Source organism: Saccopteryx bilineata, chromosome 2 (assembly GCF_036850765.1).
Source record: "Saccopteryx bilineata isolate mSacBil1 chromosome 2, mSacBil1_pri_phased_curated, whole genome shotgun sequence".
In the NCBI taxonomy this organism is placed as follows: domain Eukaryota; kingdom Metazoa; phylum Chordata; class Mammalia; order Chiroptera; family Emballonuridae; genus Saccopteryx; species Saccopteryx bilineata.
The window spans coordinates 250393562-250410066 of NC_089491.1; the positions used below are offsets into that span (position 1 = coordinate 250393562).

General features: G+C 40.2%; 1 protein-coding gene across 3 annotated transcripts in view; it reads right to left on the bottom strand.

The window, feature by feature from the left end:
* SPECC1L (sperm antigen with calponin homology and coiled-coil domains 1 like) overlaps positions 1-16505 on the bottom strand; it is a 142762-nt gene that overhangs the window by 29888 nt on the left and 96369 nt on the right. For all 3 annotated transcript variants that reach the window (XM_066260034.1, XM_066260035.1, XM_066260036.1), the window contains one exon: positions 13422-13524. In XM_066260034.1, the coding sequence (XP_066116131.1) occupies positions 13422-13524 (103 nt within the window). The remainder of the gene's footprint in view (positions 1-13421; positions 13525-16505) is intronic.

A 16505-nucleotide genomic window follows, 5' to 3' on the forward strand; every position in this document is an offset into this window, starting at 1 on the left:
GGCCTGGCGTGTGGAAGTCCCGGGTTCGATTCCCGGCCAGGACACAAAGGCCCATCTGCTTCTCCACCCCTCCCCCTCTCCTTCCTCTCTGTCTCTCTCTTCCCCTCCAGCAGCCCAGGCTCTACTGGAGCAAAGTTGGCCCGAGCGCTGAGGATGGCTCCATGGCCTCTGCCTCAGGCACTAGAATGGCTCTGGTTGCAACAGAGCGATGCCCCAGATGGGCAGAGCATCGCCCCCTGGTGGGCATGCTGGTGGATCCCAGTCAGGCGCATGCGGGAGTCTGTCTGACTGCCTCCCCATTTCCAACTTCAGAAAAATAAAAAATAAAAAAATAAATAAAATATATCATTTTAACCAAAAGATCAAAGAAACCACAAAGAAAATTAGAAAATAATTACAAATAAATTTTAAAAATAATAATATACCAAAAGTTTCAGGACACAGCAAAAAAAAAAAATGTTAGGGGGAAATTCATAGCTATAAACACTGTATCAGACAGTATAGCCCTAGAGATTTATAGCATGTGATCCTTAATGTACTAATATCTATCATATATTGAGAACTTTATGCCTGACCGATGGTGGCACAGTGGATAGAGTGTCTTCCTAGAACTCCTGAGGACCCAGGTTCAAAACCCTGAGGTTGCCAGCTTGAGCACCAGCTCATCTGGCTTGAGCACAGGCTTGCTAGCTTGAGCCAGGGTAGCCAACATGATCCCAAGGCCGCTGGCTTGAGCAAGGGTTCACTGGCTTGGTTTGAGTCCCCTGGTCAAGGAATGTATGAGAAGCAATCATGAACTAAAGTGATGCAACCACAAGTTGATGCTTCTCATCTCTCTCCCTTCCTGTCTCTCAAGTAAAAAATAACTTATAACTTTCTGGACACATGCAAGGACCTACAATATGTTAATTATATTTACTACCCAATCAACCTTTTGAACCATTTTGTCTTATATTATAAACTTTGTTGTGGACCCGTTAATGGCAAAAAGCCATTACAGATTGAGGCTTAGCAAAAGGCTAAGTTCTCCCCCCTCCATTTCCATGTTTGGCTTTGATGCTGAGTATTTGCACCCACTCCACTTGCTTCCTTGGGTTGCAGGAAACAATATACATGCCCTTCCTCTGACTCTTTGTCTGTTTCAGGTGTTTGTAAATTTCACTAACGTATCCTGTTTTTGCCTTGGGAGAGTTCCTGTCTTAGCCTTTGATGTGCAACTTTGTATCAGGGTCCTTGATTTGCATATGTCTATATAATAAAGCAAACTGGGGCTATGAGGCACTCAGATACTGCCAGGCAGTTTGAGGAGTCCTCCCAGTCCCCTCATTTTTGTTTTGACAAAGTGTGTTTCCTTAATTCCGCACCGTTATTAGGAGCCGCGCTGGTCCGTGGCAAAACTTAAGTATAATGTCTTTAAATAAGACATTTTTATTACACTTCAGTCAATATTCATTTATGTTTACCCACATACTTACTCCTTCCACTGTTCTTTATTCCTTCCTGCAATTCTGTTTCCCTATGGGATTGTTTTCTTTCTGTTGGAAGAATTTCCTTTCATTCTTTCAGAGTGTGCCTGCTGGTGGTAAATTGTTTTTGTTCACTTATTAAGCAGTCAGTTGCCAATCTTATCATTATCTCTCTGAAGCTAATATCTTTTTTCTTTATGCTTTTTCTCACTGGCTTTGATTTTTAGCAGTTTTACTATAACACTCCTATCCTTCCCTCTCTCCCTATGACTCTCATAATACATGTGTTATCCCTTCTATTATGTTGCATATGTCTATTATACTCCTGTATTTTACATCTTTCACTTCTCAGTGCAATGCATTGCAGATATTTTTAACTGATTAATACTTCAATTCACAAATATTGTGTCTAGTGTACTGTTAAATGAAGGTATTAAAATTAATAATTTCAGCTTTGGTACTTCCTAGTTCTAAAACTTCTAGTTTATAGATTCCAATTCCCTGGTAAAACTCTTATCTCTTCCTCTATTTTCTTGAACACACTAATCAGTCATTTTAAAGGCCTATCTATTCCAATACCTAGATCACCTCAAGTTCTTTCCTATTCATTATTTCTCTTAATTTTCAATCATTTAATCATGTTTTTTTGGCATGCCTGGTATTTCTGATGGAATGTGAGACATTGCGTATCAAGAGTATAAGGGGCTGGACGATGTCATCTCCCCCCAGAGAGGTTTTAAGTTTCTTTTGGTAAGCAACCAGAGTAAGGGCTGATTGTAAGATCGGTGGATAATGGGGGAAGGCCATGTGAGGAACTCAGACCTGGGAACTTTGGCTAGGGTCACCCACAACCAAGCACGTCAAAAGAAACTTCCCAGAGGTCCTTGGGAAAAGAGCGACCGTCCGTCAGCCAGTGAGATTTCAACACGTCATATTAGCTCACCCACCCTAGAGGACCCCTTTAAATATCCCTCCCGTAGTTTAATCCGTGGGACTCCTCTGGCCTCTGTCCCCCGGGACCAGAGGATCTCGTTGGGTGGGATGCGCTGTACTAAATAAAGCCTTTACTACTCCATACTTCGCGGCTATGGCCCCTTCCTTCCTTCTCGGCGGGGAAAAATACCTTACACTGATCACCTTGATTTAATGAGGGAACGTTTTGAAGCTGAATTTCAAGTTGATCTCTTCTACCCAACTTATTTGTAAGGTATAGTTCTTTTGAGGTCTCTACTGAAATCCTGGGGTGTTTGCCAGGGTCATTCCTCTTTGGCTGGCTTTGAACTCTCATTTTTGTCTCTCTCGTACTCTGAGAACAAGAACTGTGCCTATTTTTATCCTCATGACAGCAGTTTTTTGCTGAATTGCTCTACTTCTACACATCTGAGGATGTAACAAATACCTTGAGGGCTAAAACTAAGTAAAATACTGAGTTCACTACTCTGAGGTTGTCTTTTCACTGGGACTCTGGACCCCCAGATCTTAGATGCCTTCACAAATCTGAATTCAAATTTTAGTCCTCCTATTTAGTTATTCTGAAACAAGTTCTGGACTACTGCCTTTTGTTTGGCCTCTGCCCCATGCCAGGAGTTGGCAAATGCTCTAAGAGTTTAAAAAAACAGGGGCAAATACAGGGCTCAACTCAATGTGTTTTCTTTTTCTCTGCAATTTTGGTACCTGCCAAATTTGTTCTGGTGGCCTTTTGGTTAATCCCTAATGCTTTCAAAGTTGTTGTTTTTTTTTTTAAATTTATTTATTCATTTTTAGAGAGGAGAGAGAGAGAGAGAGATGGGGGAGGAGCTGGAAGCATCAACTCCCATATGTGCCTTGACCAGGCAAGCCCAGGGTTTCGAACCGGCGACCTCAGCATTTCCAGGTCGACGCTTTATCCACTGCGCCACCACAGGTCAGGCCTGTTGTTTTTTTAAAACAACTTTTATAGTAGTTGTCAGCAGATTTGGGCTGATAGTCTAGCACAGGGGTTGGGAACCTATAGCTCGTGAGCCAGATGTGGCTCTTTTGATGGCTGCATCTGGCTCGCAGACAAATCTTTAAAAAAAATGTTAAAAATATAAAACATTCTCATGTATTACAATCCATTCATTTTCTACCACTCATGTTCATGGTTGCGGGTGGATGGAGCCAATCACAGCTGTCCTCCGGGACAACACCAAATTTTTATTGGATAATGCATAACATACACGGGTTGTTGTGAGGTCAGGAAGTAAACTTCCCTCCTTTTAATCAAGTAGTCAGCTAGCTAACTGCAAAAACCCTCTTGATGAAGAAGATGGCTAAAAGAAAAAAAGATGAGGAGTATCATACTTTTCAGCAGGAATGGACAGAGGAATTCGCCTTTGTGGAGAGAGCAGGTTCTGCAGTGTGTTTAATATACAATGATAAAATTGCATTGATGAAACAGTCAAATATAAAGCAGCACTTCGATACATGCCATTCTACATTTGCATCGAAATATCCAGCGGGGGACAGCAGGAAGAAATCATGTCAAGAGCTACTGTGCAGAGTACAAGCTAGTCAGCAGCAACTCCGTGTTTGGACCCAACAAGGTGACTAGAATTCGGCTAAGCTTTGCTGGTGCTTTAGCAATTGTGAGAAACGGAAAGCCATTCACAGATGGGGAGTATGCCAAAACATTCATGCTTGATGTTGCCAATGAACTTTTTGGCGACTTTTCGGATAAAGACAAGATAATCAAACAAATAAAAGACATGCCTCTGTTGGCAAGAACTGTTCACGATCGTACCATCATGATGGCAAATCGAATTGAGGCAACACAAGTGCAGGACATAAAAGCAGCATCATTCTTTTCTCTCACTTTGAATGAGTCAATAGACATAAGCTATTTATCCCAGTTCAGTGTGATTGCAAAGTATGCTGTCGGTGACACACTACGTTAGGAAAGTCTTACTGTTTTGCCTATGAAAAAGACAACAAGAGGGGAGGATTTATTCAAGTCTTTCACTGAGTTCACTAAAGAAAAAAAATCTACCAATGGATAAACTTACTTCGGTGTATACTGATGGTGCTCCGTGCATGGTGGGGAAAAACAAAGGATTCGTAGAGCTTCTTCATGAACATGAAAAGAGATCCATCCTAAATTTTCACTGCATCCTACATCAGGAGGCGCTTTGTGCTCAGATGTGTGGCGAGCAGCTTGGTGAGGTGATGTTGCTGGTCATTCGGGTGGTCAATTTTATTGTTGCCTGTGCTTTAAATGATTGCCAGTTTAAGACACTGCTGGATGAAGTTGGGAATAATTATTCTGGTCTGCTTCTGCACAGCAATGTGCATTGATTGTCAAAAGGGAAGGTGTTCAGCCGTTTCGCAGCTTGTCTGAGCAAAATCCGGACTTTTCTTGAAATGAAAAACATCCAGCATCCTGAGTTAGCTAACACTGAGTGGCTCCTGAAGTTCTACTATCTCGTGGACATGACTAAACATCTGAACCAGCTCAATGTGAAAATGCAAGGCATTGGAAATACAGTCTTATCCCTTCAACAAGCAGTGTTTGCATTTGAAAACAAGCTGGAACTCTTCATTGCAGACACTGAAACAGGTCGTTTACTACACTTTGAAAAACTGGGAGAGTTTAAAGATGCATGCACAGCAAGTGACCCTGCTCCACATCTTGATCTCCAGCAGCTAGCGGGCTTCACATCTAGTCTCCTGCAGTCATTCAAAGTGTGCTTTGGACAATTTTGTGAGCGCACTCGTCTTTTTAAGTTCATCACCCATCCACACGAGTGTGCAGTGGACAGCGCTGACCTGAGTTACATCCCCGGTGTCCCCGTCAGAGATTTTGAGCTACAAGCTGCTGACCTGAAGGCTTCAGACATGGGGGTGAATAAGTTCAAGTCACTGAATGAAGATTTGGAAAGACTTGCACAATAGCAAGCAGAGTTGGCGAACAAACACAAGTGGGGAGAAATGAAAAAACTTCAACCCGCGGACCAGTTGATTGTCAAAACTTGGAATGTGCTTCCCATCACATACCACACACTACAGCATGTGAGTATTGCTGTACTGACAATGTTTGGCTCTACGTATGCATGTGAGCAGTCTTTCTCACATCTAAAGAACATTAAGACCAACCTACGATCACGTTTAATGGATGGAAGTCTCAACACCTGCATGAAGCTTAACCTCACCATATATCAACCAGACTACAAAGCCATCAGCAAAACTATGCAGCACCAGAAGTCGCATTAATGGTAAAAAGTACTTTATTCATCATTGTTTAGCAACAGCATAACAACGTTATTAAAAAGAATTTGAGACTTATTGTACTTTAAAAGTGTCGGTCTTAAAAATAAAAATAAAAAAACATTAAAGTGTCGGTCTTACATAAAATGTACACATTTACTTGTATTTAGTGTTAAATATATTGTATGACTCTCACGGAATTACATTTTGAAATATGTGATGTTCATGGCTCTCTCAGCCAAAAAGGTTCCTGACCCCTGGTCTAGCATAACCATAGAGAGAAGTCTATACTGAATTTTAATTGTTGATGTGTATTTCACTCACTAGTCCAAGGCTTCCTGAGAATAGCAACTATCTTTTTTTTTTTTTACTGAGACAGAAAGTCAGAGAGAGGGATAGATAGGGACTGACAGACAGGAACGGAGAGAGATGAGAAGCATCAATCATTAGTTTTTTCATTGTGGCACTTTAGTTGTTCATTGATTGCTTTCTCAAATGTGCCTTGACCATGGGGCTACAGCTGAACCAGTGATCCCTTGCTCAAGCCAGCAACCTTGGGTTCAAGCTGCTGAGCTTTTTGCTCAAACCAGATGAGCCCGCGCTCAAGCTGGCGACCTCAGGGTCTCGAACCTGGGTCCTCCGCATCCCAGTCCTACGCTCTATCCACTGCGCCACCGCCTGGTCAAGCAGCAACTACCTTTTTATATCCTGATTTCTCTTTCAACATTCAGCACATTATCTGGCACAGAGCTTAATATATGTTTGATAAATTAGTTTTTATATTAGAAAGAGCCAATAGAATGCAAGGAAAGCATAGCATTTCTAAATCATTCATGCCCATCAATTCTTCTGATTCCAGTAATCTCCACTAATAAATACACAATCTTTTCTTGCTTGGCCCAAGCACTAATGAGTAAATCTTTCAATAAAACTGTACATTCTTGGCCCTGGCTGGCTAGCTCAGTCGGTTAAGAACATCATCCCAAAACAACAAGGTTGTGGATTTGATTCCCAGTCAGGGCACACATGGGAAGCAACCAATGTACGACTGAGTGGAACAACAAATGAAGGCTTCCCTTCCCCCTCTCCTCTCTCTCCCTTCCTTTCTGTCTCAAAAAAAAAATAATAAAAAAAATAATAATAATAATAATTAAGCCATAATAATAATTAAGCCCTGGCTGGATAGCTTGGTTGGCTGGAGCATCATCCTGGGGTGCAGAGGTTGCTGGTTCGATTCCCCAGTCAGAGCACATACCGGAGCAGCTTGATATTCCTGTCTCTCTTCCTACCTCTCTCAAAAAAACAAAACAAAACAACACAAAACCTGTACATTCTTAATGCCTATTCAAGATTAAATTACCTCAGGCAGTATAAAAGCTTTTGTTCATTTATTAAAGCTATTTTGCATAGATTGATTTCATTATTCTTTGTACTGACCAATCCACTTCTAAGTTTGGCTTTTTATCAGAAAACAATGATAGTTTTCATCCAAAAGTAAAGCTCTCTCAAATTAACCTTTAGAAGCTACAAGAGAAGTTGTTAAATATGAAATTTAGAACAAAAAAAGTTTAAGTAAAAATATAAATTGTTTTCTTCTATTACCTGATTACTCTTGTATTATCAATTTTCTATTGTCAATCCCCAAAGGACCAACTACAAGAACCAAAAGTAGCTGTCTCTGGGAAGCAGAGATTACAGAGATGATGGAATAGGGCAGCAGACTATCACTTCTGTCTAAAAATATTTAAGGATTATTAGACTTAACTGCATATTTAAGTTAAATTTTAATTTTAAAACATAACTATACAAACTGAGGTACTGACTTTAAAATAAAGGGAAAACTTAATCCTTAAAGCAACAGTTCTGAAGGTTGTCCATGTGATGCCAGGAACTCATGCGACAGCCTTGAGGAAGTAATTTATCCTTGTGGAGATTTCAGCCCCACATTTGTAAACCTGACAGTAAATCAGAATGTTAAGGCCCTTTTGACAGTAATATTCTTGTATTCTAAAACATCAGTAAACAATAAGTGGCAGGACCCAATTTAAGAGAGAAAAATGTATTTGTTAGATAAAAGGCCAACTCACAAGGGCTTGTTTTGTAATGGATAGTTAATGACATTATAGTGATTAGTACAATTATTTTAGGATAACTCTTAAGAGAGTTAAAGGAAGACGATATGGGTATTAGGGAATCTATCTCCGTCAATTAGACAGCTCCTAGACATAAAGCATGCATGGTCCAAGCACTAATGATACATTTGGGGCCTGAGAGAACAGTACGTGCTAACTGTCACGTAACAGCTCCTGCTCTAGTGAGCTGGTCAAGTGTCACAACCTGCCCTTTCCTGCAGACTGTGAGTAGTCAGAGACCAAAGGACTGGTCTCAAACGGCTAGCTCCAAAAGATGGGTATGCTCATCCATATTTACAGCTAGATAAGAAAAGGGCTCTGGCACTTCTTATATAGCTCTTGACAAATTAAAAGCTCTATCAGATATAACTTTCAGTTCAGAAAAGTTATGCATTTAGAATATCCAATTTTATTCACAGACCTTTAAATAAAAGAACCAGTTTCCTATCTACTTTTAAGCAGCAAGAACAGATATCTGTCTCACAGGAAACAAAAGCCAGACAAACCAAAAAGCCATACACATGTCATTATATAACTGATCATAGGAAGCAAGGAAGGGAGTGTTGTGTCTGTAGCATAACACTGTCTAGTGTACAATAGGTTCTTTATATGTTAATGATTCTGTTTTACATATTTCCCCTGCATAGTGCATACCAGTAAATGAAAAAAACTTAAAATTATTTACTGAAGGTCGTAAGTAATTGACTTGTATTTTTAAAATAGCTTTATAGTTATTTTCTTTTTTAACTTATTTACTGATTTTAGCCAGAGAGGAAAGGAAGGAGAGAGAGCGAGAAAAGTACCAACTCAGAGTTAATACACTTGACTTGTTCACTGATTGCTTGCCATATGTGCCTTGACTAGGTAAGTCCAGGGTTTTGAACCGGCAACCTCAGCATTCCAGGTCAATACATACCCACTGCACCACCATACATCAGTTCAAACAAATAATTTTATTCTTCCTCCTGTCTTTTCCTTCTTTCTCTTGCCTAAGTGGCTTAGCTAGAATGTTCAGGAAAATGTGGAACAGAAGTGGTCAAAGTGGACAAGATCCTTTCTTGTTCTTAATCTTAGGTGGAAAGCATCCAGTCTTCCACAATTAAGTATATTAGCTGTGGGTTTTTCATAGATGCCCCTTAACAGAGTTAAAAAGTTCTCTTCTATTCCTAGTTTGTTTATTTTTTAAATCATGAATGGGCTTTGGAATTTGTCAAATATCCTTTCTGCATCTGCTGAGATTATTTATGATTTTTTCCCCTTTATTCTTTGATATGATTCATTACATTAAGTTTCATAGGTCAAACCAACTTTGCATTCCTGGAATAAATCCAACTTTGTCATGGTGTATAATTCTTTATATTTAATGCAGGATTCTATTTGCCAGTATTCTGTTGAGGGTTTTTGTGTTGTAGTCATATTTACTTGTAATTATCTTTTTCTGACTCTGTTATCAAGGTAATACTGGCCTCACAGAATGAGTTAGGAAGTGTTCTCTCTTGTATTATTGGAAGTGATTAAGAAAGACTAATGTTAATTTTTTTAAAAAACTTGGTAGAATTTACCAGTGAAGCTGTACAGTCCTGGGCTTTTCTTTACTGGAAGTTTTTTGATTACTAACTCAATTTATTTAGCTGTTGCAGGGTCTATGCAGATTTTCTTTCTCCTGAGTCAATTTTGATAGTTTATGTATTTCTAGGAATTTTTCCATTTCCCTTAACTTATCTAATTTTCCAGCATACAATTGTTCATAGTATTATTACCTTTTAATCCTTTCTTTCTTATAAAATTATTAGTCATGTCTCTTTTCCCTGACTTTAGTAATTTTAGTCTTCTCTTTTTCTCCTTTTGTCAATATGGCCAAACTGTTGCTGATTCACCATCTTTTCAAAGAATAAACTTTTGTGGTTTTATTTCATCTTCTCTGATTTTCTATTTCCTTTACTTCTGCTCTAATCTCTATCATTTTCTTCCTTCTGCTTGCTCTGAGTTTAGTTTTCTCTTCTTTTCTTTCTTAAGATAGAAGTTTAGGTTACTTATTTAAGGTGGGGTTTTTTTAGGTTTTATTTATTGACTTAGAGAGGAGAGAAGAGAGGGAAAGGGGGAGAGGGAGAGAGGGAAGGGGGACAAGCTAAGAGGAGAAGAGGGGAGAGGGGAGAGGGGAGAGGGGAGAGGGGAGAGGGGAGAGGGGAGAGGGGAGAGGGGAGAGGGGAGAGAAAAGAGTTGGGGGAAGAGCAGGAAGCATCAACTCAAAGAAGCTTTGAACCCAGCGACCTCAGTATTGCAGGGTAACATCCTAACCACTGTGCCACCACAGGTCAGGCAAGATTTTCCTCCCTCCCTCCCTCCTTCCCTTCCCTCCTTCCTTCCTTCCTTTTTTTAAGGTAAGTGTTTATAGTTATAAATTTCCCTCAGAGAGTTGCTTTCAACACTTCCTAAAAGTTTTAGTATGTTGTAAATTTTCCTGCTGTTATTAATTTCTACTTTAATTCCACTGTAATCAGAAAAGACACTTTGTATGATTTCAATACTTCAAAATTTATTGAGACTGGTTTTCTTTTTTTTTTTTTTTTGTATTTTTCTGAAGCTGGAAACGGGGAGGCAGTCAGACAGACTCCCGCATGCACCGGGATCCACCCGGCACGCCCACCAGGGGCGATGCTCTGCCCATCCAGAGCGTCGCTCTGTCGCGACCAGAGCCACTCTAGCGCCTAGGGCAGAGGCCACAGAACCATCCCCAGCTCCCGGGCCATCTTTTGCTCCAATGGAGCCTCAGCTGCGGGAGGGGAAGAGAGAGACAGAGAGGAAGGAGAGGGGGAGGGGTAGAGAAGCAGATGGGCGCCTCTCCTGTGTGCCTTGGTCAGGAATCGAACCTGGGACTTCCACACGCCAGGCTGATGCTGTACCACTGAGCTAACCGGCCAGGGCCGAGACTGGTTTTCTAACTCAACATATAGCCTATACTGGAATAGTATTTGTACACTTGATAACGCTGTGTACTCTCGCTGTTTTTGGGGTGAAGTGCCCCATAGATGTCTTATTAGGTCTGGGTCTAGTTAGTATATGGTCCACATATGATATATAGTATATAGTTCAAGCCTTTTATGTCCTTGCTGATTTTCTATCTAGTTGTAACCCAACCATTTACCTTTTATCTTTTTGCTAAGTAATTTTTCTTTGTGGCAAAATATACATAAACATAAATCATTTTAACCATATTTAAATGTACAGTCAGTGGCATTAAGTACACTCACATTACTGTGCAACCATCACCACCATCCATCCCTAGAACATTTTTCATCTTGCATTAAGTTGAAACTCTGTCCCCTTCAAACAGTAACTCCTCATTGGCCCCTGCCACCCACCACTGGCAAACACCATTCTACTTTCTGTCTCAGTGAATCTGACTACTCATGTCAGTGGACTTATAAATATTTGTCCTTTTGTCTATGGCTTATTTCATGTAGTATAATGTCTTTAAGATTCATTCACATTTGCAATGTGTGCTGAAAGTTCTTTCCTTTTTGTGTGTGTGTTTTTCTGAAGCTAGAAACGGGGAGAGACAGTCAGACAGACTCCTGCATGCGCCCGACCGGGATCCACCCGGCACGCCCACCAGGGGGCGATGCTCTGCCCCTCCGGGGCGTCACTCTGCCACGACCAGAGCCACTTTAGCGCCTGGGGCAGAGGCCAAGGAGCCATCCCCAGCGCCCGGGCCATCTTTGCTCCAATGGAGCCTCGGCTGCGGGAGGGGAAGAGACAGAGAGGAAGGCGAGGGGGAAGGGTGGAGAAGCAGATGGGCGCTTCTCCTGTGTGCCCTGGCCGGGAATCGAACCCGGGACCTCTGCACACCAGGCCAATGCTCTACCACTGAGCCAACCAGCCAGGGCAGTTCTTTCCTTTTTAAGGATTTTATTCCACAGTACATGTATACTGCATTCTGTTTATCCATCCATCTGTGGAACACTTGGACTGTTTCCTTCCACCTTTTGGCTATTATAATACTGTGGCTATGGACATGGTTGTATAAATATATCTCCTCCAGTCCATGTTTCCAATTATTTTGGGTAGGTATATACACATTAGAAGTAGAACTGCTGGATCATATAGTAATTTCTATGGTTAATTTTTTGAGTAACCACCATACTTTTTTCTACAGCCACTGCAGTGCACAAAGGTTCCAGTTTCTCCACACCCTAGCCAACACTACTAGTCTCCTTTGTTTATTTAATGGAAGCTGGAGACATATGAACACTTAGCAAATCCCCATTGACTATTATGACTTTCTGAGAATTAAAGGACCACTGCAATACACTTGGCTCTTTACTCTTAAATGAGCTGATGATCACTGCCTGAAGTCATGTACAAATTTGTCCAAGCCCTGGCTGGATGGCTCAGTGGTAGAGTGTCAGCCTGGTGTGTGGGTGTCCTGGATTCAATTCCCGGTCAGGGTATACAGGAGAAGCAATCATCTGCTTCTCCACCCCTCCCCCACCATACCCCCCTCTCTTCTCCTCCTGCAGCCATAGCTCAATTGGTTTGAAAACATCAGTCCCTGGTGCTGAGGATGGCTCCGTGGAGCCTCCATCTTAAGTGCTAAAAATGGCTCAGTTGAAAGCATGGCCCCAGATGGGGGTTGCCAGGTGAATCCTGGTTGGGGTGCATGCGGGGGTCTATCTCTCTATCTCTCCTCCTCTCACTAGGAAAAGAAGGAAAAAAAATTTTCCAAAAGGAACTTACTTATGGCAGATCTTAACCTGTTCCTCCACTACTCCATTACTTCTTTCACATAAAAATACTCAGAAAATGTTATAGCTAGTTCTTTTATGTCATTTTGGTGAGACAGAGCTGACATGATGAGATCAAGAATATAGAACTTTAATTTCCTTCTCATGTTGTGTTTCTGTGTGGTTGCACCAAAATATGAAACAGCAATTGAGAACACGGCTGCAGGCTGGGAAATCTTCATGAATAAAATCCTATGTGAAGACACTGGAAATCTAAACTACACTTTGTAGTAGTCTAATGGATATATTTTAGAGGTTTCCACTATATGTAGAATGAGGATTTCTTTCCCAAATACCATATTTAAAATCACTTAAAATAGTAAAAATTGGAGGAGGAGGAGAGAGAGAAAAAGAGAGACAGACAGACAGACAGACACAAACAGGGAAGGGAAGGGCAGGCTATTAAAGTAGTCCAGATGTGAAATGATTGGGGCATAAAGACAGCACAGTAGGAAGGGGGAAAGACTATGGAAAACAACTCAGCCAAAAGAATTAAATAAAAATTAAAATATTAATTTAAAGTAAGATAAATAATTTTCACTCTTATGACATCTCAACAAAAGTGTTTAACCAAGACTTAAAATAAAGTGTCATAGCAACAGAATAAGAGTACTGTAAAAATTAGCGACTCTGGAAAGGTAAGAAACTTATATAAGTGACACGCCACAAAACCTGGAGTAGACTTTCAGCGTGTTAAATGTATTCCTGAAATTCAGTATAGGACTCACCATTTCTAACATGAGACACATTGTGTGCTCTGACACTCCAGCACTTGATTTGGCACTTGCTCATGTGGGACAAAGAACCCATATGGTTACCTGATAGCCTTCTGTTTTCTTCTGACACCACTTCAACAAGGCATTCCTCTTTGATCCTCCATATTCTCTTGCCAATGCCGAGAGAGGGTCCTTCCTTTCTTCCCTGATAAGTAAAAATAAGAAACCCAAAGTTGAAATATTTTTTATTTGAGCACCATTGTAAACCAGAAATCCAACAAACAGAAAAGACCAGTGTTGGTCTGTACTCTTGAAGAGGATAAATGCATATACTAAGGCATCCAAAGGCAAGATGTATCTTTTCATTCATTTGATTTTACCTATCAATTTTTACAGGGTGCACACGACCCACCACTGCCAGGAGTTTCTGCTATCTGAAGGGAGAGACTCATTCATTTACCCACATGAACACTGGCAAAGATTCAGTAAAGCATGCATTCCCCATTAATGGAATGCATCCAGGATGCTCAGAAGGGGGAAAACAACCTGATATTGGCACCCTCTGAAAACTGTCATGGCTGTTTTTTATTCATATCTTACCCTTCCATAATCCTTTTGTTTTGGTTTTATTTTACTCATTTTTGTTTTCAACCTTTATGTCTATAATTATTTCACCTTCTAAAAAAACTCCACTTATTATAAACACAAAGGACAAGGTTATGCAAGGTGAAAAATTATATAAGGCATAGTTCCTGCCTTACATTTAGGTGCTTACAATCAGAAACAAGTAAGACAAAAGATGGCAATAAACACTAAAAACATCCATAAAATATCTCAAATGTGTTTTATTGCTAAACTGTACACTCTTTATTGACTGTAGGTAGTTAGAATTTTACTTTGCATAGAGAATGCAATTTTTCTGTAAACTCACTCACTCATTTAACAACCCCTTATGGAGCACCACCAATGTGACTGCTGGGCAAAGGACAGTGAATAATAGAGGGGCTGGCCCTGCCTCTTCAAGGAACTTCAGAATTTACTAAAGAAGCTTGAAAACAAAATATCAATGGCTATATGTAACTCATTTCTTAAAATTTTATATAGGACGAGGGCATAGTTAATTGACTTGGAGGCAGAATAAATATCCAGCTCCAGGCCAGGAACTGAAACAAAAAAGATTTTGTGATCACCCTGGTGACAGAGCAGAGGAAGCGTACAATCATACTCATCTAGCACCAAACCCTTCCTTTCAGTAGCTGCTTCAGAAGTAGAAGAAAATGTTAAGGAATTCCTGGAGAGAGAGTGCTTTATAAAATAATAGCACCTGCTCCTTGACAAATGACCTACTCCTAACGTTTGGTCTATTTTCTAGTGCTTCCTTTATAAGCAAAGATGCTAGTCCCAAGCCCCATAAACTTAGCCCAGTAAGTGCCCTAGAGATTGCTGCATTACAAGTGGGTTAGTATTCCTCAGCACATCAATGCTGTCTGTATTTACAACTTCAGGATATTAGGAAATCAAAGAATACACACTTAGAACTAAAAGCTTTTCCAATTGGGAGGTACACCGAAATAGTACCAATTTCTACTTATCTTAGAACCAAAAGAAAAATACAAAAATATTCAACATGCAGTTAGACTGTGGCTTTGAAGAAACACACCATTATATCCTTGCACCAGCCCACCAGATTCCTGCTTTGGTTTAAAGGGTTCAAAAAAGTTTGTTTATTTAATAACACCACTAAACATAGAAAAAGAAAATAAAGATAAATTTAAGAAAAGTGAATGAATGCAAAAAAGCAAGCCAAAAAACCCCAAAATCTCTATTATGCTCAAAATAAAAGTAACTATACCACAGTCAATGTGAAAGGTTCACTCTTGCTCACACCAGGTCTGTTTTATCAAAAACAAAACAAAACAAAAAAAAAAACAGCAGAGAAAGCTTCAAAACAGTAAATTCTATGGACACAATAAGAAGCTGCAGAAAGAGTCTTCCAGAGCTTGAGAGTCATCTCTTATAACTTCTTCATTGTAAGACAAGGACACTAAGGCCAGAGGATGCCTTGTTGAAGATCACAGCTTCGAACTAGGGAGCCAGGAATAGTGGGTGTCCTTCCCAAAGGTTCAAAGACGAGTACGAACAGTGGTCTCTCCTGCATCAGCAAGACAGAGAGTGAGCTATCCGCATCACTGCACCTCTACTGGCTCCAACGGTGCTCTGCTTATGGGGACCACTATTCTAAGTCATTGGTCCCCTAGAGTCAGGGCTTTACTTTAATAAGAAGTATATAATTTGAATCTAAAAGGCCAAATATCCTGACCTGTGGTGGCGCAGTGGATAAAGCGTCAACCTGGAAATGCTGAGGTCGCCGGTTCAAAACCCTGGGCTTGCCTGGTCAAGGCACATATGGGAGTTGATGCTTCCAGCTCCTCCCCCCCTTCTCTCTCTCTGTCTCTCTCTCTGTCTCTCTCTCTCTCTCTGTCTGTCTCTCCCTCTCCTCTCTAAAATGAATAAATAAAAAAAAAAATAAATAAATAAAAGGCCAAATATTCCATTTTATCCTCAAACCTGTAAGTCGATATATGGCTAAATTTCTGAAACCTATCCCTATCCTACTTTCAATTCTTAATATGTCTTAATCCTTCTTAATTACTCTTTATACTTAATTTCTAAAACTTAAAAGAGTTTTTCCTCACTCCCATAAACAATGTATACTAAATTTTTTTTTTTTTAATATATAAATAAATTTTTATTTTAATGGGGTGACATCAATAAATCAGGGTACATACATTCAAAGAAAACATTTCCAGGTTATCTTGTCATTTAGTTATGTTGCATACCCATCACCCAAAGAGAGATCGTCCTCTGCCACCCTCCATCCAGTTCTCTCTGTACCCCTCCCCCTGTATACTAAATTTTTTATGTCTATTATTTTCTTCAAAATTGTAAATACTTCTTAGTCCCAAATGGCTTCTGACATAAATGAAACAGGAATAGATATAAAATATATTACACTTTCATGTACCGTTTCTCATTAGAATAGCCTCTTGTTCTCAGCTCCCAGTCTAAACAATCAGAGCCCTCTTCGGTGGCTCTCATTCTTTCATTCCTTTTCTAAAAATCTGTTGCCAAAATTAATCTTTCCCTTTGAAAACTTCTTTGAGTCCAACCTTGCCTTCACCATTT